This window comes from Bombus affinis, chromosome 4 (assembly GCF_024516045.1).
Source record: "Bombus affinis isolate iyBomAffi1 chromosome 4, iyBomAffi1.2, whole genome shotgun sequence".
Lineage (NCBI taxonomy): Eukaryota > Metazoa > Arthropoda > Insecta > Hymenoptera > Apidae > Bombus > Bombus affinis.
In genome coordinates, this window is record NC_066347.1 from 7682948 (window position 1) to 7710277 (window position 27330).

The 27330-nt window shown below is 38.4% G+C and overlaps 1 protein-coding gene across 7 annotated transcripts in view; it reads left to right on the top strand.

Annotated features, from left to right (window-relative positions):
* Positions 1–27330, top strand: part of LOC126915823 (neurogenic protein mastermind-like) — a 248007-nt gene that overhangs the window by 144949 nt on the left and 75728 nt on the right. For 5 of the 7 annotated variants that reach the window (XM_050720881.1, XM_050720882.1, XM_050720883.1 and 2 more), the window contains one exon: positions 18443–20149. In XM_050720881.1, the coding sequence (XP_050576838.1) occupies positions 18443–20149 (1707 nt within the window). The remainder of the gene's footprint in view (positions 1–18442; positions 20150–27330) is intronic. The other 2 variants (XM_050720885.1, XM_050720888.1) reach the window with 1 other exon arrangement.

Below are 27330 nucleotides of genomic sequence, written 5' to 3' on the forward strand. Positions count from 1 at the left end.
CGTAAGTCAGGTATCACGCTGTTTGTTCAATAATCAATTCGACGCCCCGATGGGAGTCGTGCCAAGATACTGAAATATTTTGCAGAGGAAAGCCAGGCAGAGCGGGCGCAGCACTTGCTTCTCTCCGACGAGAGAGCTTGCGAACGAGAGAACTCTCGTCAGAATTTATCGCCACAGCGAAAAGCGGCCCAGCCTGCCGCAGCTCGAGCGCCGCTGCACCGGCCCGCGATCGATCCGCAAGCTTTCTCTCCGCTCTGCTTTTCCTCCTCGACGCGTTCCTCTCTGTTACGTTACGGGGACCTACAACTAACGAATTGCATTTTTTGTCATTTTGTGGAAAATGCTTGTAATAGTTTTTCTGGTAATTTGATTAGCGCTAGGAAGAGGTAACTTTTTTAGTTTGGAAATTAAGTTTCATAGATGTGTAAATCTATGGATGATTATTCCTTTTTTTTTATTATTATTATTATTGTCAGTTTCGTGAATGATTTTTATAGAAATTTTGTAAGGTTCGTGTTACGATGTTAGGAGTGAGCGAACTTTTTATTTCAAAAATTAAATTTTATTTGGAATAATGGGGAACCGCAAATGGAGAAAATGTTCTTTTTTTTTTTATTATCGATCTCGAAAATGTAAGTCTTTCTGATAATTTTTATGGAAGTTTTGCAAACGTTGTTGTTATATCGTAGGAAATGCATAATACATAAATTAATCGCGTGTGTTCTGTTGTGATTTCTTAAGAGCTGTAGAAATAAATGAGTTGGTTTCCCTGGTTCAAAATAATCGAAATTTCTAGTAAATCCTACAATTTGGATCTGATTGTTTAGGTAGCTGCATTCCAGCAGTATTTTATTACACAATATTTAAGGCATGACATCATTTCACGTTTATTTCTTTAAATCGAGCATCTTCGAGCCATGTCACCTTTAGTTTTCGCCCTAGGAATTCTTCAGCCCGTTAGTTCTTTACGGGTGTCGTTCTTTACTTTCCGGTATTCACGCTTCATCGCAGCGAACATTGTGAAGCGTACGGGACGTCGGCTACCTAATATCAAAATTTGCATACGCATTGTAATACGAGAGCTAGTCGATATATATTGCGCGCCGCGTGCATCGTATATTTTCCTTTTTCCACGTTTTGTTTCTCGTTCAGCGTGCTCGAGGTCAAGGCAGCCGCCTATAACATTCCATTACCGTGGATCCGCTAAACGTCTCAGCGGCAAAATCACGTATGATTTTGCATATAATTTTATATTGCACACCGTATATACTACCGATACGGTGAAATTTCAAAGCGTTTCATATCAGCGGTGTAAATACCTCGAGTAGTTCGTTAACTCTTTTGCGTACAGTGACCAAGGAATATATTTTAACTTTAGTTTTTGGTATAGAAAATTTGGAGTTTTAACGACTCAATTAGTTTGATTGGTTTCTGAAAACTAAAAAACGAAACAGGTTTATTTTGTTGAAAACAAGAAGATTAAATACATTCGATAAAAGTTTAACGCTGGAAATAGGTTAACGTATAAAGAGTTAAGATATAAAACTTGTACCAAAAAGATCAAAATGAAAGATTCATGGAAAAATACATGATACAAGAAGAGAAACTCTTACAACGAATAATTCAAATCCCCAAAAATGCACTGTTCCCAGACCTGAATGATTTCTGTGAAAAATTATATTCTAAGAGATCATTTTGCCTCATTCATTCTAGTAATTCTAGTATTAACTAAGAGTGATGAGTTAATTCATCATTGGAGAACGCTTCCGTTGCGAGTAAGACAAATTACAAATGAGTCATTCAACTTCGTTGAGATTTTGCGTCAATGATAGTGTGCAATTCGACAGGTTTATACATACATATCTCTTGCATACACATACACCTCATATAATACAATTGTGTGATTCCGCTATTGCACCTGCTATATCCAATGAACAATAAACGTGCATTATATCTACAAGAATTCATTTATGTACGGTAATTAGTCGGAACCAAAGTAATGGCTATAGGTGTAATGGAGCAATGCAACATTGAGAATTCGTAGCAGTGACGATGTGTGTGATTCGCTAACTGAATATTTCTAATGATTAATGGTGCAACGCACACGAGCGTGCGATTCTGTTATTAACCTTTATATTATGGCTATAGTTCGCCTACTTCGCCTATAGTTTTCTCACGTTTAGCTCACGTGACTTAAAAATTTCTTTCCCTCTCTCTGTGAGATATATCTATATGATAATTAAAAAAGCACGAATATTAAAGAATTTTCGTTCTTTGCTCGAATTAATACTTTTCAGAAGTAGTTGAGCAAATGAATTACATTAGCGTAAAGCTCAAAATGCTCATACGCGTTGCATCATTAGCAACGTACGTAAAGTTGTCGAATATGAGGAGAACGTTACAAACGTGCAAATTCTAGACATCTGTCCGACTCTCTGGACATTAGGCTCTGTACCCTGAAGTTACTAGGTTGATAGACACGTGCACTGATTCTTGTCTGGATCGTTAGATTGTACAATTTTATGAACAGAACTACTGGAATAAATCGTAAAAATGTTTTCCTACATTATTTACATTCTGTATATTTCTATAGCTTTAAATATTCATTATGTGCATAAATATGTGCAAACTGATTACTATTCGATCTCCATCTAAAGAGATATTAGACGTAAAACGCAATCAGTATTATTAACATAATCTTCCGTTAAAATCTTCTGTTAAAATCGTCGGTCGAGATTTATAAGGGTCTTTTCATATTTAATTACCAGGCGACTGGGTCGATTGATATTTTGCGCTGAATTTGTGTTTCATCAAATTTCGTCATTCATTAAACGTATCGAGTATCATGGAAACATTTTCTATACGTTATTATTCATACTTTAATTGCCCGTAAATAAACTGTAATTCTAACGCATTTCGCGCAGAAATACCATTTTAACAATTACTTACGTGAAAAAAATATCATTAATAATAGCTATATGAAATACATTATATAAAACATATTTTGTTAATTTTTTACATGAAAGCTACGCCAAAAGCTAATTTGATCCGGCAGTTCGAGGGAGATAACAAGGAAATAACAATTTACAGGTAATTTAGGTGACAGAATTGGAATTACAATATTACAACACGTGTATAGCGTGTGCGATCGTTAATTAATATTGTCCGAAAAGAAGGGAGAAACACGCGTAATTTCGTTGCGTGGGGTTAATCAACGACCGCGATATCGTACAAGAAACGTAGCGAGGAAAGTTTTTCGCGGACGCACACGCGCAAACACGCGCGCTCGCGCATGCAGAATATGTATCAACGACTCAGCGTGTAAAGGGTTGCAAGTTGTCGCGTGTACCTCCGTCCCGCAAATGGAATCTCCCACGCTTATAGTGAATAATTTCACGAGTATCATCGTGAATTATACAGAAGCATCAGTGTGTTGCACGCCGGACATTACGCGATAGCGATTGGCCGACGTGAAATTAATGCGCGAGTATTATCGAGTGTCGACGTCGCGCTCTGAATAAACACCCGTTCGTTAGTTTTTTTTTTTTTTTTTTTCAACACCGATCGCAGTTGTGGTTTTCCTGTTAATCGCGAATAGATCTGCGGGATGAACATTGAATTTCCACGATTCTTCGGTGATATTTTGTTGCAGTTGGTATGTAGCATAAAATATAGCGAAACAAATATAGGAAGGGATTTTTTAAATAATGCAGAATCTTTCAATTGCAAAGGGTTTTAATAACACCTTCTAAAAGAAACGTACATATGCGAACTTTTTTCCATGAATTCAACTTCGCTTCCCTCTTCGACCCCCATAGCATTAACGTACACGCATGTGAATATTCACCAATCCCTCGAACTTCCCAGAAACGCTTCAGACACCCATTATTTTTCTATTATCTTCTAATTATGCCTTTTTAAATATTCAAACGTTCGGCGAATCGAATTGAAATGGTTGCATTTTCAACGATCGAGGGATGAATCAAGGCCAATGATAGTACAATAAATAAGCGATTGTTGGCGATTTTGAGAACGAAATTGCATAATTCTCTCCGTTCTTTCTCGTTCATTTCCAGACGAAGGCGATACTTGTGCATCGACGACAAAAAAAAAAAAAAAAAAAGAAGTAAACGCGAATGTGTAATTTCTTCTGATAGATAGGGGACCAACTTACCTTCTTGCGTTCTATTCTTTTCGGCGGAAGCCCCATATAGAATGGGGAAACGAAGAAAACAGGAGAATATCCGAATGGATATTCGGAAAGGATATTCGATACGTTTTCCAAGACATTTTATAAAATTAATGGCGAATCTTATTCAAATAAGATTTCAATAGGATAGAACACATTACAGATTGCTAGTTCTACTGTCAACAATAATTAGATTGCGGATGTTTATGCAATTTCATACTTTTATTCGGTATTATTACTTGCATTTACGTTGTATATTTTACATATTTATTTATATATTAACTGTTATTCTTGTAAATTTCCCATAAATTTACCAACAAATGTACCCTTGTCACAACCCCTTCTACATGTTACATAAAATTTCACAACAAGCTCATTCGTCAAATATTAAATACGTCACAATATAAAAACAAAATATTTCACACAGTATGACTAGAAATAATTATAATTCGCTACGTTAAAAAATTGTTTAAAGACACAAGAAGGTACCGAGGTTCTGTATGATATAAATTTACGAGTATCTCCTCGGTACATGAGTAGAGTCAGAAAGGAACAGAGAAAGAGGACGATGAAGAGAGAAAGAGAAAGAGAGGTTGCGAATCGGTGCGCTGTGCTGGTTGGTTCGCGTATCGCGTATGTGCCGGTTACGCACGTTACAATCACGTGATTCCATTATGCCTGCCTGCGCGCGATTTGTTATTGTAATTACTGGAATCTGCATATCAAGCGACGAAAGTCTACGGCCGGGCTTGTGCTTTGTATCGTGACACGCGGATCTATCGTGCGCCGTAATAGTTGACGCGCGATATCATCAAACGGAGTTGCACGAAAACCATCCCGTGCTCGAAATCCACCAGGGAAAAGAGTTAAACATTTCTTATTGCATATGAAACTATGAAGATCTCTGGTATAACGATTAATTAGTTAATAGCATTAATGAAAGGACAAGTTAAAAGCCGCGAATTATATAGACTTTTCTTTTAAAATCTTACAGCTTTACGTCCAATTAGATAACTTGTAATTTGTGAAGCTCTCTTTTTAAATTTCATGTGAATTCCATCACAAGTTAATTATGACTATAATATATATAGGTAGGAATTGGTTTCTTGAATGATCTTCGCCTTATTTTCAAGAGTTTATTTAGGTAGAAAGTACCCTAGTATGATAACAAAATCTTCGCTTGTTTTTGATTTCACACGGATTCGTAAATCATACATTTACCATCAGATAGTGGAAATATCATCAACAGAAATCGAATCTCAATATAGTATTGCCGTAAAATATTCCATGTTCCTTATACAAAATATATTTTCTATACTGAATGAAATTTACAAACACGCTTGAATGAAACAGGTTTCAGTCGCGAAAGATCGGAATTCGAATTAGATTCTTAAACCGAGTCGTTGATTGTTGCGAAAACAAGAAAATCGTCGACACGATGACACTGTTTCCTTGTCGGTTTTTATTCACGAATTTTCGTGCTTGTCCAAGGAACGCCTTAACTTTTTATTGACCAGACTAGCGAGAAACAAACGATCGTTCGCTGGCACAATGAGCATCGCTACCCAACAAGCGGAATTTTCGATGGGTAAGCATTAAGCGTACGCCTACACCGAGCACCATCCACTAGTCTAAAAGTAACCGAACCGATATCCAGTCTAAATATGGATTTGCGTGTACGTTGGCCTTTGTGAACGCTGTTCGAGTCCTGCTCCCTCTCTGTTCGATCTCTCTTCTTTCGAATTCATTGCCTTACCTTGGAAAGGAACGATTCAACTCTCAAAGAAACCAGTAAAGTTACCATAAGCAAAGAATTTTTATGGACGGTGAATTTTCTAGTTTTTATAGTTTTTCTCCGAATTTGATGTCTTGTCATTCTTATCTTTATAGACTTGGTTAGATGTTGGATACAATTTGGAGATTATCCGAGTTGGATAGTTTAGGATACGATATTTGTAGATTAATTTCAACTCGTATGTTATCTGAATGTAAATCACGTGCAAGTGGAGATTACGAGTCTGCTTGTTCAATGTATTTCGTGTAACTGATGATGAGCGCAATTGTAGATTTGAAATCATTGATTTCCAGTAACACATCGTGTATGAAGCTTCTTCGAAAATTAAGATACTCGGGTTTAATTCTAGCTTTTTTTTTTGCATGGAACTATGTGTCTTTTATGTCTTAATTGATGTATAATGTTCTTAATCCCGTACAAGGAAGTATTTTTGTCCCAAAGTAATTAGGTTAAAAGTGTTCGAGTTAATGAAAATGAAAACTCTCGCACGTTTAAAATACGTCTTGCACGTATAGCTAATTGTCTTTCGATACAGTTTATGCAAAGCTTCGCATCACAAAATATCCATATTCTCCTATTAATATATCTTTTTTCCATATAAATTAATCCCTTTATAACGGAAATACCCTATATAAAACACAATTACCTCTTACTTTATTCTACCTGTCATATTCGCTCAGTTTACAATCTCATCCCCCAACCCTGTTACTCGCGAACAGAGAAATTTCTTTGAATATCGTCGAGTCCGTAATTCAGGAGTGGAAAAAAATTGGGTCAGAAAGTTGGAGGCACAGTTTCGCAACGAAAGACGCGTTTCTGCCAATTGGACGAGACTTGCGCCCTTCCTTTTCGCGTCATCCCCGCGGAAAACGGCCAGCTATGGTTCGTTGCCCGCTTCCGATCCGAATGTGCACATGGGCGTTGATTCCTCCCGTCGTAAGCCCACGAAATCTTCGACTATGGGCGTTCCGATCGCGACGATATTAGGGACGTCGATTTTTCGAAAGTCACTGGTAAGAGATCGCTCGATGCTGGCGAGGCGATGCAAGTAGAAAGCGTAGATTTATGGCGGATAAGCTGTTGAAGTCTCAACGACAGAGAAAAAATGACGCTCGAAAGTTTCGAATATCGTGATCGTGCTGTTACGTTTTGGAATTTGTTATTTCCGATGGAAACTTTTGGAAAAGTTATATTACATACACACGGTATTTTGACTCACGTGAATATTACACATACTTTTTTGTTGTATAAATACCAGATTTTCTATTATTCTTCGAGTTTGATTAACTTGCTAAATGCCTTTTTTCTTGAAATTAATTTACGATTCTACGGACTTTAAAATTCATCGCGATGCGTTTGATTGAAAAATTGCAGTAAAAGGAAAATATGGAAGCAAGTCATTTGTTTCCTGACAATTGAACATAAGAAATTAAGAGATTAACCAAAAGTGATGATCGATTTCGCTCCCAGAAGGCTTATGTATTAAGAACTATATACAATATCGCACAACATTTGACTTGAAGAATATAGAACACGCGATTTCAAGTTTCTCCAAAACAACCAAACAAAATACTCGAAGAGGAGCAAACTGTAGGATTCGAAGTGGCGATGGTATCCCGAGATGTTCACAGGTGATCGAAAAGTTTCGAGATCGCGGAAAGGGCGATTGTCTCGAAAACAGTAGCCTCGACACGACGTGTCCTATACGCGAACTCTCCAAGGACTTTCGTAATGGAGTTGTATCAATAATACAGGGGCGTAATAACTTCGGAAGCAGGGGCTGCCACACCCTATTAACCGCATCGCTTCCACCGCAATTACAGCACGCCTTCGTACACTCGTGGCTTGACACGATATTACTAGGCACTGATAATAAACTTACATAGATAGTAGATGCTCCGTTGTACACTTCATCCTTGTTCACTCGCGTTTAAACCGAGAAACGTGCATAACAAGGTCTTTTGTTAATTATCAGATTGAACGTCACCGAGAATATTCCTGATTTCGTGGACTTTCATATTTTGGTATCTTTTCCTTTGAGGAGATTCGTTCGATAGATGTGACTAGTTTCGTAGCGAAATTTCAATGTAGAGATTCAAGTAAACGCAAGAAGTGTAACATATCTAGCGTAAACTAACTTATGTACGGATCAATGAACTATAGGTTAGTAGGTAGATAGGTAGTTTTGTTAAAACCTAGCGGCTTTGAAATAGGTCTTGGATTACGTTTTTTTTAACTTTTCAATATTACACATAATTTATTATTATAAATATCCACAGTTATTGTCAATAACAGTCTTTCCAATTTGTGCCTAAAACGAAGATTAGTATAAACTTAAATAAATAATTGTTTCTTAATCGCATACTCTGTATTCGCTTAGGCTAAACGGAGAAAGTCACAGCAAGATTCTTTGTTAATTATTATCGGACTGGACTACTCCAATAATAATTATCATCTCACATACTGGCGGTTCTGAGAATGGCATTTGTTTGATCAATCAACGATCATTTATTAGCCTAATAGTCTAATGGGAGTGAACGATGTTTGTTGATCGCTATCGAGGATAGAAATCATCGACGATTTTCGTCGAATTCGCGGTTACGAAAATTAATCGAGTTTGCATCGTTAATTAGCGCAATAATGATTAATTATGTTGCTTTTCGTGGAACCGTGATTTTGAATATTTGTGTCGTTAATCGTCGTTTTAATTGTCTATTCATCACCGATACAAATATCATTAAGGATTCCATAACTTTCATAGAATTGTGGTACTAAAGACCGATGTGTTTGTTTTATGAATTATTCTGATCGTTATTCAACATTTATTGTAATGTAAATCGTGGCTGATTCTGAAAATCACGGTAAATAATGTATTTTGTTAAATGACGGTATTGTGAATCGAAGTTTTGACGGATTGGATTAAAAATCGCGGATAAATCTGATTTCCATTGCACCTTGCTGACAAAAATTGATTGAAATACACGAAATATTCTGTCGGTTTGGGTATTCGTGTTATTTGTGCAGTCGCCACTATTTCAGGATGTTTTCAGCTTTGGAATTTACGTACTGTTTATCGATGGATGATGCAACGCCATGTCGAATTTGAATAACACGACCCACCGTGTGAATAACGAATGTATTTGTAAATTTTCTGTTAGTTTCTTACGTACTGGAAATCTATATCTGTTAAACATGGCTCGTCAACGAATATCCCACTACTGTTCACTACCTTGTACTCTATGCAGCTTCCTGAAAATTCCACTGTTCATGGCACAACTCCTTCATTTCATCGCTATGATTCTTTTCTTATTCTTATTTTATTCCAAGAGAATTAAGTCTAATTTCCAAACGATTTCACTTAGATTAATTGCTTTAAACCATTCAAAAGCAGAAAGACGATTGTTTCTACGTTTCAAACTTTTCCGCTCATCACGATAATCACCAACTGATCCAAAGAAATAAAAAAAGGAAACTGTTTGCAAAGAAAGAGAATAGTAACAATTTTGATCCAGCGCCGATGAGAACGAATTAACAGGAGAATCGATCGGTTTGGTTAAAAGCGTTTTAACGGTTAATTGTAACGTAATCGCGCGCACCGACCACACGCTAAATTGATATTTATACATCTGCGACCGAATTAGAACGGCTTATAAATACCCGGGCCGCAAATAGCGTGTGGCATCGCGACACGTGCGACCACATGAGATGCACTTCATACGCTTGTTTATTATTTACTGTTTACCCTTCGAAGCGACGACCTCTTTCGTTGCCACCAAAATTCCAGTATTTCGCCACTTTCCATGTGCTGCATTCGTAAATTTTAACCTATAACTTCGCTGGCACCCAGCAATTTTTGCTTTGGTAATTTATTTATTTTGGAAAATATCCTCTATCAAATCTCGATCGATACGATGTATTAAGCAAAAGGATTATCGAAAGATAACATTACATTTTGTAATTTTTACATTTATTTTTTACACCTATCCTTCGTATAGAACGAGCATTGTTTGAAAAATATAAAAAAAGATATAATTTGAGAAATTATAAATCGTATTTAGATTAATTAGGTCTTAAATCGGTAAAAAAATACGGATGACATATCGAATAGATTGTTAGCAAAAATTGGATTATCCTGATAAAAAGGATGACGTAAATGCGTCCTTGCGCGAGGAGCGATCGCCGCTTAAGAAGATTACGATCCCTATGTGTCCCGCCAGGAATTTGCAATTTCCAGTTGAATATGTATAAACGCCTGCAATGTTAAGTTTAGTGAATAAACAGAAGAGTTACGTTAATATCATAGGAGGAAATTTGAATTGTAAACGGGGATAGCTATTTTCATCGAACGCGTGTCGATTTGAAGGCTGTGAAGTGTTGTTTTCTCTTAACCCTTCTTGCAACTGAGGATTATTTTAATATCGACACGCAATTCTTAGCATATCGAAATCAGTTCGCATAGAGGAACGTCGATGCAAGATTTCTATTACGACGATTATAGGAGATAAAATGTACGATTTTCGTTATATATGTATGTTATATATATTTCTACTTAGCTGCTAATTCTATTTATAAAAATATGAATTTGCATAAATAGCCACGGCTTAAAAATAATAAAACTAAATCGTGGAATAAACTAGTGAATAAAATACAAAGCATAGAATACATAGAATGGCTTTATACTATCGTAAAAAGACTTAATATAGTAATTGTTGGACCTCGCTAGATTTTTGTAGATTACATAAAGAAAGTCGTCTACGGAAGCTTTCTTTTGCTTTAGAAATGACTAACTTTCGTTTTGGATATAACCAGCACTTTCTAGGAGAAGAATGTTTTATTGTCGATGTTTATTACGAGTAATCTTCATAAGGACGTATGCCCTCACAAAGACTGGAAAGTGCGTACTTAACCACTTTTAGTTTCATTACCATTGTGAGCGATGACGATGGTCATTATACACCAAGACCGAATGCTTCATTCATGTCTGCGATATCAAGTACACTAGTCACTATTAATATACATAATTTCGTCTAATTTAGTATTCTGATGCGGCAGTTTTTTTTTATTATATTCAGAATCGTTAGAATTATTCAAAGTTCAAAACCTACAATTACTATGACGAAGTTTAAATATTTTTCTACTTGAATGATGAAATGAGAAATTTTTCATTGCACAAAAAACTATACCTTTGACCGTTTTTTCTATAAAGTAATTGCTCCTTCAACACGAAGTATATCGTACACAAACTGGATTTCTCGTGAAGTCGCCCAGTCATGACAGGTAACAAGGGCTCACCGCACTCTCTCGAGTCACAGATACGCTCTTCACCGAAAACAAGCTAATACTCGACAATATCAGTCTACATAAGGCTCCGATACTGTCTTAATACTACCAGTTTATACTAATTTTCCATTACTATTATCCTATTACTCATGTTAGTTGTCATCTGAAGTACCATTTATCGTACGGATAAGGATGTAACCTTAATTACGATAGCTATTTAAACACACATTTTCTACATCCAGAAATTAATATCTCCATATCTCGACAACGATCAAACTATTCAAGAAACACAGATTCTTTCTAAAAATCACCAAAATAAAATAAACTCGAATAAAGTATCGCAGCACACGGTTCTCTAACGAAAACCGTTACGTCCTACGTACAATCTTCGTATTTCGACTATGATCGGATTATTCGAGACAGACAGTGGATGGCTCGTCTGATATTTAGGTCGTACATTAACAGTTCACTAGCGGAGAACTAGTAGCGTCGTTAACGAAACGTGTAACGCTGAATAGATGCGGTGTATCCTCCCACGCAGGAAGGGAGCTCGTGCGCCTCAAGGTTACTCACTGACACGCTTCTTATCTTTTCGTGTATCGCCAGAACACGTTGTCGAGATTCAACAGATTGCCCGATTTCACGCTGTCGAACGGTTGTTTCTATTATTGATATGTCGTCGCTGGGAAATATCGCCGGAGAAAATATGCTCGCTCTAAACCGTGAAGTTGCGCGTGGCTCGAGGTCGACGCGAGTATTCGAAGATAAATGAGACTATTTGTAAGTTCACTTCCCGTGATTGCCTTGCAACAGGAATATAAGGGTCGTTTGCACGATTGGTGCCGAGTCATGTTTCGATTCTCTTTGCTCGTGAAGTTTCCTACGATTGTTCCTTCCTTTTTTTTCGTTTTATGAATGATCAACCATAGGAGATGAGCTAAGCGCGAAGGAATGTTTTATTATGGAACTGATATAGTTTATTTAGATTGGAAAGAGGAAGATGAAACGAAGTATAGTGGTTTAAGTTTTGTCTCCATTAAGTATGGATAAATATATATATATATATAACTGTGTTACAAACGAAATTTTAATCGAGATGTATCTATCATGCTAGCAGAAAAATAATCGATTCGGTGTAAACGTTTTAATATTTTTTTGTAGTAGTAAATATTCATTATTCAAACTCGTACTTACTTAAACGCCGCGCGTTAATTAATTCTCTGCGTTGCACGAGACTAATAGAAGCGTCATGTACCATCGCTTTTTCGTTTCAGAAGGTACTGTTCATTAATCATCAATTCTCAAAACTGTTTCGCAAAACAATTTTATCCAAAAACCAGCCTAACGCACGAATCCTTGAATCCCACACTCTGCGCTTAGACGACCAGGCACAAGAAGAGTCAGAAATTAATTATTATTTTATCAAGTTTGGCGATACGCTGGAAAAATATCATTTTACGCCACTCGAAGTACATAATTATGGTTCAATGGGTGGGTATAAGCGAGTGGTGAACTGTTACTTCCGGTTGAAGTAGCATAACGTTGGATCTAAGTTCGGTAAACTCGTTGATGCAGCCGTTAACCGATTTCGGGGGTTAAATCAGTTGCCGGAGCGTTCTTGGTTAACCAACATCGTTTATACGTACATGTATAGTACTCACTATTAATTCGCGATTTCTAAGCCGCCGAAGTAATCGCTCGTATGAATTCTTCGAGCGTAATAAAGAACGAACTACTTTATACAGTGGTGAAAAATCACGAAACGAAGACCAAAATCCATATGTTATAAGCTTCATTTATGTTTAACTTTACAATTGATATTGTATATTAAATTTAGATAATCGAAGAATTTTTTCATATAAATAATTAAGAATTTTAGCACTATTCTGTGGTAAAATAAAAATTTTAACAAAACGTATTCGAAGAGGTAAAATTTATTTACCTATAGGAGATTAATTCCCAGCAACAATCTCCATTTTGCAATTGGATATTTCCTAACTATTCCTTTAACGAAATTTATATTGAGAAACTATAATGTTGTAAGTAAATTGTATAATGGATCTACATATTAATAATACAAATATTTATTGCAGTGAATTATAACGAATTGTATTGAATTTCGTGATGGTTCGCTTCAGATCGATTTTACTTTCGTAACGAAAGAAATTGTCAAGGATTCTACGATAACGTTTCACGATATATCCATTGAAAGTTAAATATTATATTTCCGTGATTTATTTCCAGCTTTATTGCCACGAATACTTGAAAATACTTAAAAATTCGTCTGTATGAGGTGGCATTTAGGGGTAAAGCAACGAAGGTGTGTGACAGAGGAAGAAACAGAGGAGCGAATGCATTGGGAGAGACAGGTTGATGAAACCGAACCGACGGGAATGAAAGTCTGCGAAGATTTATGTCCGCGTTAATAACTGCGTCGTCGTTCGCGGGATATCGCTGTCGACAGTCTCGATTGTGTTTCTCGCGGTGCCCGAAGAAAATCGGTGCACCCTACAGCGCCGCGCGTTTACTTTCACGTATTGACCGCGTTGAAAGGTGCGTAGAAGGTGTTTCCAGCGTTTCTGACAGACGTTCTTCTCGCCAGATGAATGCGTGAAAGCGAGCAATTTTGTGTGTTGTACGTGGGACAATTGTTGTTTACGTCTTTGAAGGAGTTATAGTTGCCTACATCGTTGAGTAATTTACCATGGTTGTTGGATGTAATGTATCAAATGTTATAAAAGTGCACTTTCTTTCGAAATATTCAATGTTTAGATGGTTTGGACTTAGAAATCTCGTTCTTATTCTCCTATGTTTTTCCACGAATAGCATAGAGAATTCTCTGTGTAGTTGCATCGAAGAAATTTTAGTATGAAGATAAAAGAGAATGATTGAAATTTTGACCAATGTTTTGGCAAGCCAGAAATTAATTATAATAAGATAGTAATGAAATATTAAAAAGCTTCTTGTTCAAAAGTAACAGAACGTTTCCAATTTTAATAATATCGTAGGAAAACGCGTGAATCACATCGTTGCTAAAAGTTCAGGAAAAAATTAATTAGAGGAGATTCAAGATATTCCAATGAAATTTATCGAGTTTGTTGAATCAACGAGTGACGTCTCGTTAAAAACGACCGATTAATTAGAAACAGTTGTGGAAGTCCGAGGAAGAGGCAGACGCGGAAAGATCGATCGCCCCCGTGCACAGATTCTACGAATTCTTTGTACACGGCTTAAAGAATCGCTTTCTGCGAAGTTCGAAACGACGGTTGAAACTTCCTAGTCCATTTCCCGTACCAGTCAGCTTTGGAAACTTACAGACCGAACGTACGCTACATCTAATATAAGGAGACCGATAACGGACTTCTGAATTTTTCTAATCCATCTATGGCGCTGTTTTTTATCGACTTGCTTTGATTATCTCAAATGATTTGTGAGCGTGGAACGGTTGAAATAGAAACTTGAAAATAACCTAAGTTATGAAATTCTGAATAACGAAGCAATTGGACCGGGCGAGAAAGATTTCTTGTACAATATTTTTACTTTGTACAATATGTAAACTTGGAATACCATAATTTATTAAAGAAGAGAGAAGAATTAATATCATTTGTAACGAGTATGTATTACGAATTTCACACATCCATCAACGGAGGATTCTAATTACACTGCACCATTTTTTACGCGAATTCCATTTATTTAAAAAATTCTAGCTATTGTCCGATTAAACGAACTCTTGGCAATTGAATCCATTTATCTGAACATAGACTCTTATTATATGAACGAAAAATCGCAGATAATGGCGAGAATCAAAGCGCTTCTATTATATAAACTGCTCCAAAGATAAGACAGCAAATATTATAAAAGACAACGATTCTAAGCTTCCGTTCTATTCCAACAGATTCTAAAAAATCTTCACGACACTTTTCGCCAAACGCCACATTTCCCAACGTCCATTGGACGATTTCGATCAAGAAATCGATTCATCTTCGCGAAAGCAGTGAGAATTCTCGTGGTAAACGGCGGAGAATTCAACAAACGGATAGGTGGTTCCACATGGAGGCGAGTTCGAGCGTATCGCGGGACGCGAGCGAACGCGATAAATCTCAGCGTAACGCGGTCTCTGGCCGACGCAAGACGGTGTGGTCCCAAACGTCTCTGGTGAGCCGCGAGGAAATTGCGGAGAAAGCGCACGGTAATGCAGACATTTCCGTCGCCTAGCGGAACCGGAACGCCCGTATTTTTCGCCCAGTGAAAATGAGAAAGCTGGGGCTGGATTGTGAGCACGATGGTGGCCCTGTAATAGACGCGAGAGACGGGATCCTTGGGAGTAGTTTTCGCCGGTGCGCCGCCTTCACCGGAGCAATTTCGAGGGGCGAAAAGTGCACGGCCCTCGTCAGATAACAGGCCGACCCGTGTCGATATTCCTTTTGCCTTGTATTTTGCGTTGTGGTCTCCATTAGCTTTCTTATTTACCTAATGAACTCGGCGATGATTTTTGGATACAGCTTTCATTTCTAGTCTTCTCTCGCCCCTTGTTGGCTTCGATGTTTTTGGAAAGTATGTACAGTATTGCTCGTAAGTATACGGGCACTTTGGTTTATCTGCGATAACAATGTATGAATCTTACCAAAGTAATTGTCGATGCATCAATGATTAAAAGCTTTTTTTATGAAATAACGTGAAACTATAGCGTATTTTATTTTGTTGGCATCTTTCGGGAGTGAGAAGTAAAAATATGTTCGATGTTTGATATTTTTGAGATCTTTTAATACAAGAATCGTTCTTAAGCAAACAATACTATAAACAAATACGTTAGTAATTATCGACAAATCAAAATATTGGATCGCTCGATATGTTCGTTCGGATTCTGAAGGAAGTTGGTAGACATAAAGAATCATATTGAAAAGTTTTTCGTCGAGAAGCCTGAGAGGTTCTGGAAGGATGGAATATTCAAGTTGCATGAAAGATGAAGAAAGCTTGTGGAACAAAATGGCACCTATATAATTTAATAAATGTATATTGGATCGAAATGTAAATCGAACGAATTTTTCGAGCAACCTAATATAATCAAGCAACACTCGTATTTGAAAAGTCACAGAATTTTCTACTGAAACACTCAGACTGAAAGTATGAAAATCTTATTACTTCAACATTAGATAAAACTTTGTACACAATATTAATAATATCAACAAAACAATAATGATACAAGTAAAATCTCAAATAATCCTATTATTCCCTTAAAAAAACATTATTTTTTCTTCCATCACAATTAAATGCGGATTCAACGAAATATGTCGTTGCATCTGCTGAAGATGTGGGTTCGTTCAAGCTCGAGCCATCTAAAAGAGGAACAAGCAAAGGGATATTCGCGGAAACGTACGTAGGACGAGCGACCCCTATTAGAGGGTAATACGTATTATCGATTTTAGAACGAGGCGCAGGTTATCCCGGTTCAAATCATGACAAATGTATACTACCGTGTGTGGCCCGGTTGTCTGCTAGCTTATACATGCACGTGTGTATGTATTAGTTCGGCCGCACCCTGGAAAAACTTTTCCCAGTCTTTTTTTCTTCGTACCAGCGCGCAACGGCAACTGCCTCGTGGATTAGGATATTCTCATGGCTATACACGAACATCAACCCTTTACGCGTTCGAGCACGAACCTTTGTTTGATTCGCGATATCGCGAAACGATTCTGTGGATGAATGCCTTTTTTTTTTAAATTGTCTACGATTATTGGTGAATTTTTTCATAATACGCGAAGCACTCTTTAATCTACCGAAAATCCATGATATAGAGGGATCGTGACGTGCGTGTCGCATAAAGAGGAAGAAGAATTACGAGAATTTCAGACCAGTTTTACAGAGAGATACATTTATCGTTCAGTTAGTTATTTAAGTATAATAGACATCAGTTTCGTAGAAAAATATATTTATTTTTCAGTTAATTAGAAAAGTAAACGGACGCAAAAAAGGATTAAGAAATTTATTAATGAGTAAGATACTGGAATGAAAGGCAGTGCTTGCCAACCATACCAAGACGCATAGACTCACGTGTCACGAATCAAATCGCGTTTCGTGTATCAAAATCTATGCTCTAATTGTAAGTTGGCTCGCACCAACATCCACGGATGATAAAACGGACTGGTCAACGCGTTGTATCGAAACGTGGACTGCGGCATCTCGTACAAAGACGAAATGGGAAAAAGCGTTAGCAGTATCGACAGGTACAGTGAGAAATTGCCGGGTTAATTGCGAAAGAAACGGGTGAGCAGAACGAGGCATCCAGGCACCGGCGAGTTAAATATCCTGCGGTACCGGTTACCAGTGAGTCGGGATCGAAGAAAAACTGGCGAGTTTAGAGCACTCGTCACGCGTTTTGCCTTGACCTACGAGCAGAACGCCGCTGTCAGCTTCTCCCTAGCCTGTTTTTCTTTTCCCTTTTTCCATTGTTTCTTCGTTCGACCAGTTGGCTGCATTTAATGGGGAACGCGAACCACTACGGGGATTTAAAAGTTGTTGGGCTTCCTCGCGCTCCTTTCTCTCGATTAGCGTGATTTTCTTACATCTTATCTACGTGGGTGGTCAGCACAATAATTTAGATCGAACGATTTAGTGACACTATCGAAAAATCAATTTTCCTGTGTTGATATTTGAAGCTAAAATTGAAAAATTAAAATTTCCATCGATGGAGTTAGAAAATAAAGAAATCGATGGAATTTATTAACAATCTTAATAAGTGGTACGAACATTTTAAAGATAGTAGAGTGCCGTGAAACAAAGTCGATACTTGATGACTTCGACAGACGAAGTGACAGCTGATAAATCTTCGCGGGTTTTCTTCGTGTGATGGCAGGTCTTGAATGCTTCAAGTCATTTCTTCGCTAGGAATGGAAAGGAATGTCTTCTTTTACAGCCTTCTTTGACCGTTATATTAGAAGGTTCTTTTCATCTTTCCTCTTTCTTTAAATTATGACACTGTCATCTCATGGAACCACATAAAATATTTCTTTTGCTGAATGTATCTGTTAATGTAATGAAAATATGTTAAAATAGCAATAAGTTCAAATGCATTTACTCAACCATGAGTTCCGCTGTCAGTACTGAGAAACATTACCGCACTTTACTCTCGACTAATCGCCGTAACCAAACTAATCGACGTTTTCTCTTTCTCGTTTCAGCAGCAAAAATTCGTGAAGAGGACGGCCGAGGAGTTGGAGCCAGCCGGTGGTGGTAGCGGAGACGGTGGCTTCGGCGAGCCCCCCGTGAAGCTGCAATGCACGCAGGCACAGCATCAACATCAACAGGGTCCCGGTGGCGGTGGTGGTGGCGGTCCCCATCATGGCCACGGCCAGCATCCGGCTGGAAACGGCGCGAACTCTACGGGTCCGACGCATGGCGGTGGTGGAGGTGGTGGCGGTGGTGGTGGAAACGAGGGACTGACCAAATTCTCAGTGGAAATTGTGCAACAACTGGAATTCACTACATCTGCGGCTAACTCTCAGGCTCAACAGATCTCCACGAACGTGACTGTGAAGGCGTTGACGAACGCGTCGGTGAAGAGTGATCTTCTGAACGCGTCGTCATCGCCGAAATCAGGTCCGGATACGCCAGCATCCGCGACGTCTAGGCCTCAGACTGGAAACGGGGCTGGAGGCGGGCCAGGCACTGGGAACGCTGGTACCGGAGCATCAGCTCCCGGTGGAATCGGCTGCGTGGATATCGGTAACCTGGTCGAATGCAAACAGGAGCCAGACAATGAGTTCGTCGATTTAGAGCAGTGCGCAGCCGCGTTGGAGAAAGACGCGGCAGCGAACGGCGCCGGGTTCCCTGCTTTTTCCGACTTCATGGGCGATGACACGGGCGATGAAATCATCACCTCGGACGCGTTCAAGGATCTCATCTCGGAGATTTCCGACTTACATCCCGAGTTCATGAAAGACTTCGATTTCGAGGAAAAGATCCCGGTGGAGGCATTGGCGAACAACGCGGTGGTAGCTGCGGCTGCCGCCGCGGCAGCAAATAACAACAATAATAATAACAGTATCGGGACGAACAACGGACAGATCAAGATCGAGGATGACAAGGACTCGATACACCAGCAACACGGGAACGTGAACAGCAATAGTGTAAACAACGGTACAAGTACGAATAATGGTAATGCCAACGTGCCAGCTAATTCGAGTCCTGGTGGTCTTGGCTCTGCCCAGTATTCTCCAGCCAGGCTACCTTATTCCGGTCTGGACTTCAAGTCCGAGATGAGCCCCGCCGCTCAGACGTTGAAGCAAATGGCTGAACAGCATCAACACAAAAGTCAACAGTTGAGTCTTGGTGGATTCAATCCTGGAGCCGCAGCCGCAGCTGCTGCCAGAGGACCAACCGCTCGTTCACCCTACGCGGAATTTCCTCAATTTGGTGGCACGTCCGACTATCTGGGCAGCCCTGGCAGCGCTGGTCCACCCGGTGGGCAATCTCAAGCGACCTCGGGCACTGGATCGTATCACAAGAACAACGGTACGTCCGGATTCCAGAGTCAACAGACGAATGACATGTTTGTCAGCTCGCAAACTCAATTCGCCACGGGCCTCGCTGACATGAAGAGACCGCAGCCTGCCACCGGTGGCAAACCGACCATGCTCGGACCAAGCGGAGGATATAAGCAGCAGTATTCGCCATACGGTAGCCCAGGATCAATGCCGAATCACGGCAGCCCTGGGTATCCGCTTCCACCAAGAGGCTCCCAAGGCGGCGGACCCAATCAAACCGGATCCCAAGGACCCTTCAGTAGCTCCACACCGCCTAGACCTCCCTCAGGACCTGGCACATCCACTCTACAAATTAACCAGGCACAGCAGCTACACATTAACAACCCCGGACATCAGATTCAGGTCAGTGGATATAATTTTTCCTTTTTGTCTCTTTCGTTCAGTTTGCTTGATTCGGTTGTTTGTCGAAGATTAAACGTATTAGATTTTACGAAATTTACTTTGGTTTCGTAGAGAAAGCTTAGCAGTTTTTAAAGTGTAACGTAATTAATATAATTATTCTATACATTATATACAACAAATTAATTTGTTATGTAACTTAGATGACTGTTTACAAAAATGTTAAACATATCTCAATCCTCAAAACTTTGAACAACAAGAATTTTTAGCGTAAATGAAGAGTAAAATAGAATAGGCGAGGGTTGATTAAATCTTCAAAAATTATCTAATTCGCAAGAAAAATAAAAATCTTCTACAATTTTTAGAAATAAGGAACATAAAAAGAAAAGCAAAGTTTTTTTAAATAAACAGCGAAATGATAAATAGAAGAGTCAGGAAATATCGCGTGTGAGTTGGTGGAGGCCGAATGATATCTGTTGCGTCGCGACGACGCGTCTATTTTTGTCGGGCGGCATCACGACTCGACGTTGGTGGTGGCGACGGCGCTAGTAGTGGTAGCGACGTCGTCGTCGGTGGCGTCGCTAGCGAAGGGACGTACTATCTGCACCAGCGGTACTGTCGGTAGTAATAGTAGTAGTAGTAGTAGTAGTAGTAGTAGCAGTCGAGAAAACGAAGGGGGTATGTTGGCGTCACGAGGGCGCCTCAACGCGCAACAAGTAGTCTTCCCCCTCCAATTCGCTCTTTATAAATTTTCCCTCTTGCTATTTGCCCCTACCCTCGATCCGTATGTGGGTGATGGAGGGGAGAGTCGAGAGGGTTGCGTGGCCGTGCGCAGCCGGCGTCGCGACGCCACCACCGTCTGCTCGATTTAACCTGCGCCTGCAATACGCGTCAATACGCTCCGAACGGTAGTCGCGAGGTTGCACTCGCGACAACCTGCACGCGACCAGCGAGCTCGCTTCATTCATCTGGCAAGATTGCCTTTCGAGCGTCGTTCGAGGATGACTTTACTATGTACATGTTAAAATGTTTTTTTGACCGTGAAGACGTCTGCCATTTAGTTCTTCGAGTTATTATGTTTATTTTTTCACGTAGAATCACAATTACGAGACGCCGTGTATAGTTTACGAAGAAATCGCGGACAATATAATATAATAGTCGAAATAATTAGTTTCAGTAAATAATAATTCCTAATTTATTATCATAAAATAAGTACATAGAAATCGTACGAAGAGAATGGAGGAACCGTTCTTGATTTGTTTAAGTCTTCAACTTCGAACATACACGTTTGATGTTTTAAATACTTTCCATTTTTCTACATTATCAGGCAACAAACGAGCAACGAAATCGCTAAAAAGACCATAAATTATGACTTCACCTCGCTGAAATGGCAGGCCAGTCTAATGTAGTTGAGAAATATTTGTAGGGATCTAAAGTCCTCGTTATTCTGGTTTATTGCTACAACACGAAAAAGAGTAGTACGTACTGCCTGTATAAATCTTGCTCGACAATCTTGCTTTCATTCACTTAAGCCAGAACATTCGTAGTTCTGTTACGGTTCTGGATAGCCTAACCTCTGCAGGTGGTCCTAGATCCTTTTTACGCGCTAATAGATTTATTTTATCGATCTACTTGTAGACACTTGAAGCAACGATCAAAGTAATTCGCAAGCGTTAGAAATTGTAAGAAGGTTTTAGAACACTAAACAGCTGTCGTTGCGAACGCTTGATATGATTTCGTGAGTTTGAACAAAACTTTGCAACGTAGATAACAACCATTTCAAACGACTTCAAAGCTGCTACCAAATATTCTTAGCTTTCCATCGCCTAGAGATAGTCAAATATAAAATGAACGAGTAATGAGATCTATTTCTTAGCGATTAATCTAACTACGGTGTATAACATTGCACAATAAAATCGATTAACTCTCTATGAAAAGCAAAGAAATATTAGAAATATCACGTTGATATTGTTAAGTATTAGAAAAGACACGTTTCATAAAAGGAATCATATAGCTACCTGAAACGAATGCTCGATCGTACAAAATGCTACTTCCATTGTAAATGTTTCGAAGAGATCTTATCTGTTCGTCCCTCGAACGTCTTCGAACGCGCTGGTGAAATGTTCTTCTCTTGGACCCAATCGCGTATGGACACGTCTGTCTCTCGTAAATCACGCCAGCTACCGCGCTTATTTGCATCTCAATGCGTCCAGGCGAACGACGCCTTCTCCCCCGACGTTTCTTTATTCCTGCCTTCCGCGTTTTTCTCTACCACGATTCGATCTCACCTACCTCTTATGCGCTCCTTCTCTTTCCACTGCGTCCTTTTATTGTTATAGCTATGTACTTTCGTCTCCTGACTGCGGCGCGGTTTTATCCTCCTGTTTTCCTTTCGTCAAGCAGATTTAAGCATTTCCCCGAGAAACGTTATTGCTTGGCGATTTATTGTATCGTCAGAAATGTGGATAGTTCCGAAACTCGGCAAGATCTGTTACGAAATTTTTGTTGTCCATTTTTCTTGATAATCTCGATCACTGGTCACAGGAAAACTACCCTTAATTCTATAAATTTTTAGATAAAAGTACTAAATATCCTGTTTAAAATTATTAGGTATTATTGTCTTTGTATTCGTTTTAACCATGATCTCTGAAAAGGATTTTCGCTAGAAAAATATCTTTGAAAAATTCCATAAATAATTTCCAATAATTAAACCGTAGAAAGAAAATGACCAATATTTAACGCAACTGAAAAAAATGGTATAAAAAGTCGGTGAATTTTGTAAGCAAACCCGTTTAAAAGAACTTTCCTTCCAATCTCACGATTTCGTATCAGAAGCGCGAGAAAGGCAATTTGCATGCGCTAGTTACGCCGCCCGCACGCGTCCGCTCGGCGAGACGCGTTGAAAATTTCAAAACAACGATATCGCCAGTCGAAGAATGTTATCTGTCGGTCAATTTGCATATCGTTCTTTGCGACACCAGAAACGAGCCATTTTCCCACACTGCTTTCCGGCTTCTCGTATCAATCGGGCCACTTTTGCTTCGGTCAATCGTTTATCATGGCGGAAGTTAGAAAAGATGCCAAAACGAAGTATATTCCTCCTTCGTTCATTGCTTCATTGACGTTACAATGATTACTATATTACAAATATTTATTCATTTATGGACAATTTTTTATTAAAATATAATACAAAATATATATGGACATTAATATAATATAATTCAACATTTTTATAATTATAATATAATTGGACATATAATATGGACATTTTTTTATTAAAATAAAATACAAAATATACAAAGAATTAATATTAACATATTATTTCTTCAGCGGTATTCACAAAACACATTTGCGCGAACATCGGCATTCTAATGATCAGACATCGTTATCGAACCTGGTCTACAAGGTGTTTATGATAAGATGAAAATTATGTAAATGCAGTCACAAGGAAATGTTATCGCTCTTAACGCAGAATTTCAATGATTTAATTTGGATTGCTATTGGAGTTCCTCTCGTATTTGTATGCAACTTTACGTGAAAATGGGATGATTTGGGGAAGTGAGAAGGATTTAGTTGAACGGCAAAGAAAATTACATATGAATAGTAGAATCGCGTTAAATATTCATATGTGGAACGTTTAATGTCAGAACATCTAATTGCAGGATTACATACCTTGTTAGAATGAATTTCTGATTGATCTGTAGACTCCTCACGTATGTATAATACTTGTTTTGTAAAATATTCTGTTCTCGCTTCTAACAGAGAACACTAATTCTACTTCCAAAATAACTTAGGTAATTGTATTAGACCATTGTTCATCTGCTAAATATACGTTTCATATTATACACGTTTCTCTCCTTTGCATTTGATAAGAAATCGATGAAGCAAATCGCTAATGTACTTATCGTAAATGAGAAGTAAGACTTAAAACGAAATTAATTCATATGATTCGACCTAATGCGGTCGTTTAACTATTTTGTTGAATATTAAAAGAAATTAGTTTTACTTTTACAGATAAAACTATAAAAGAGTAAATACTTAAATTTGCGATGGAACACGCAACGGTATAATTATGTACCCCATCGATACAATATGATTTGAACAAAACATACCGCGCTTTACACGCGTAAACTAAATTATTACGTAACCTAACAATCAAATATTAATATCAGCATAAATAAATCGTAATTTTACATACGCTATGAAATTTATACGATTAGAATTTGACGGGTAATTAGTATTTTATTCATGAACAATGTAACGAGTGTTACGAAATAAGAAGAGGTCGTGTTGGACGTTTCCCCTGCTTACGATTCGCTCGTATTTTGGAGCGTTACCAACCGCTGCGCGTGTCGCCGCGTCGGAATATCCGAGTACGAGTGTTTTCCTCGTCGGTCGCGTTAATAAGCGGACACTCGCCTATTACCGGAAATTGAGCGTACGCGCAAGCGCCTCCCGTTCGGGTTCAAAGGTTACGTAAACCTTCGATCGTACGCATTTCGAATGCACGCGAACGCATGCAGTGTCATTGATGCTATATTTAGAATTACGATATCTTCCATCCATTTTATTTCATTTTTATTTTTAACACGTCGCTGTTGTGTCTTTCTCGTTTAAAATGCAAGAGGAATTCTTTTACGAAGAAATTTAACATAATAAAAAATTCTCTTTCTTGTTTTGTACTTGTTATGTTCGAATATATGGCTGTCCTAAAAGTCTGAAATCTGCAAATTCGCCAGCCACTATAAATCAGTCCGTAAATCAACTGCTTTAAGTATCGTAGACCATCGCTCTGTGATGTCGCTTCTTCTAAACCAATAGGTCACTCGATAATGCTCATTGTATACATATAATTTTTAATACCGCAGTTCGTTTCCTTGATATTCTTTAAAAGTTGTCCATTTGTGCCACTCTCACGTTACGACCGTAATCTCAATCAATAATTACGTATTCATATATAATGCGTACATAACATTTGAATTCGACCTCGATCTTATGAAGAAACCTCGGCCGAAGAAAATTCACAAGGCTTCGTTACATTCGAGTATGATAAAAATAAATTAGACGGACGAGCTCGCGATTGTTTGTTCCAATTTATTCTAATTAATATTTTCCAAATTTGTAAAACTTATGATTTGTAAAAGAGATGTTAATCGATGCTTCGAAACGAACTCGCAAATGAAATATCAGAGGATAATTTGTCAAAGATCCGTTTGATCTAATCGAACAGTATGACGAATTTCCAAAATGAATACTGCTGCTTGTACGTTCAGAAACCGAACGTTAATCTATTTCAAATCACGAATATCGAACATTAATGTCGATTCGAATGATAAATGTTTCATAATCAAGGGCTTTCGCGCCACATCTCACTCACATGTTAAGGTATCAATCACAACGTTACGCTGAGATGTAATACGTATGGTGTTCGTATTAAACGTTGTAATTACATAAGCAGATTTAGACCACTGTATGCTCCGCTATTAATAACGTTTCAAATACGCTGCTAATCGTTTATAAATAATAATATTTCGGTATTCTATGTCATTATGCAAGACAATTTATGAAATGAAAACTTTTCTTATCGCAGAAACACTAGTCGATCTGCAAAACGTAGTCATAAGTAGACCTACTACTAAACATTTTTATTTTATTCTCGAGAATCCAAGCTGAAACCCCCATGATTTTTTAAAAATATACATATACTCTAACAAAAATCATGCATAATATCACAGAGAAATATTCAAAATTCATTTTTTCTTCCGTTCACAATGAAATCACTGACTCACTGCTCAGCCACGTGCCAGTCCAATCCAGAGCTCAATAAGAATCGAATTTTTGGACGCGATAGCCGACGATTTAGCAACTTAAATACGAAGAATAGGATCGCGAATTATTCATTGACGAACCAACTTACCTGTTCCCGAAGCATAGGAACTCCGTTCATAGGAGTCCGTTGAAATTTTATTCGTGTCACTAGGTACGCAGAGAATCTCGGCCTGAGGGGATGCCCGCCCCCACCCCTTGAATTTCTACGGTTCTCCCTTTTTCTTTCGGCCTCGGAGCAATTTCCGCGGTCGAAAAATCGAGGTTAACGGAAAAAAGCAAAATGGAGAGGAGTAAAAGAGAAGGAGAGGAAAAGAGAAGGGTGGATGGTTTCTATCCAGATGGTATCTCCTCTCTCCCTGGGCGTAGAATCGGTATCGATCGGTCGCCGCGTTCCATGCATGGAAATAAATCGTCGGCGTCTGTTGGCGACCCTGTCTCACCTATGCAAATCGAGTCACCGTTTAATTGACGAAATATTCAAATCGTCAGAAGCTCTGAACGCGCATTCAAATGATAATGACAGCGCGTCACTGAGCTTTTTCCAACGTAACCCTCTTCTTGGTCTTCCTTCATTTTTTCTTTATTTTCTTTTCGTGTTCTTCTTCCTGCTTCGCTACGTTGGTTGGTATCCTGATATTTGTTTAAGATATGCATAGCCGCTTTTGTTATCGTTTGCTGAGGTGCGTTTCACATTGAAGAGTTATCGATCGACCCGTAACGTCAATTTGCATATTTGTAATAGCGGGCAACAAGGACGCGTTTCCTTTTCCACTGACCTTCATCTTGACCCCGGCAAGCAGATCCACGTCGGCACGCGGTCTTGCGTTAAATATAAATCGCTCGGAATTATTATTGTTCTGTGGAACTAACAGGAAGCTTGATCTGAAAGAGCATGACCTTTGAACGACTACCTGGTTTTTGGTGGAGGAATTTTAGTGTGGTTATATTCTAAGACTGTGTTTATTTTAAGTGGTATATTTTAAGCGATGATAGTTAAAAAATGAATCTTTAATCGTATTTTCATAGTTTTAACAGAGTTTGATTTGAATGATCGTGATTACGAAATGTTACAAATTGAGATTGGAAAATACTCATATTAAGCTTTTATGTATAAATCATATAGAAATTCTCATATAAAAATTCATAAACAAAACATAATGTATTGTTATGTTAATCAAATGTATTACAATGAATAATATTGGTAAAACGTAGCGATATCTATCTCAAAATTAATTTCTCGTAGTCGATATTTTTGTTGCGAGAGTTACACACAGAGCCTTATCAAATTATATATTAAAAGTTAATTAAACTCAATTACAATCGCCAATGTAACTCCCAAATTTGTTTCAACTATA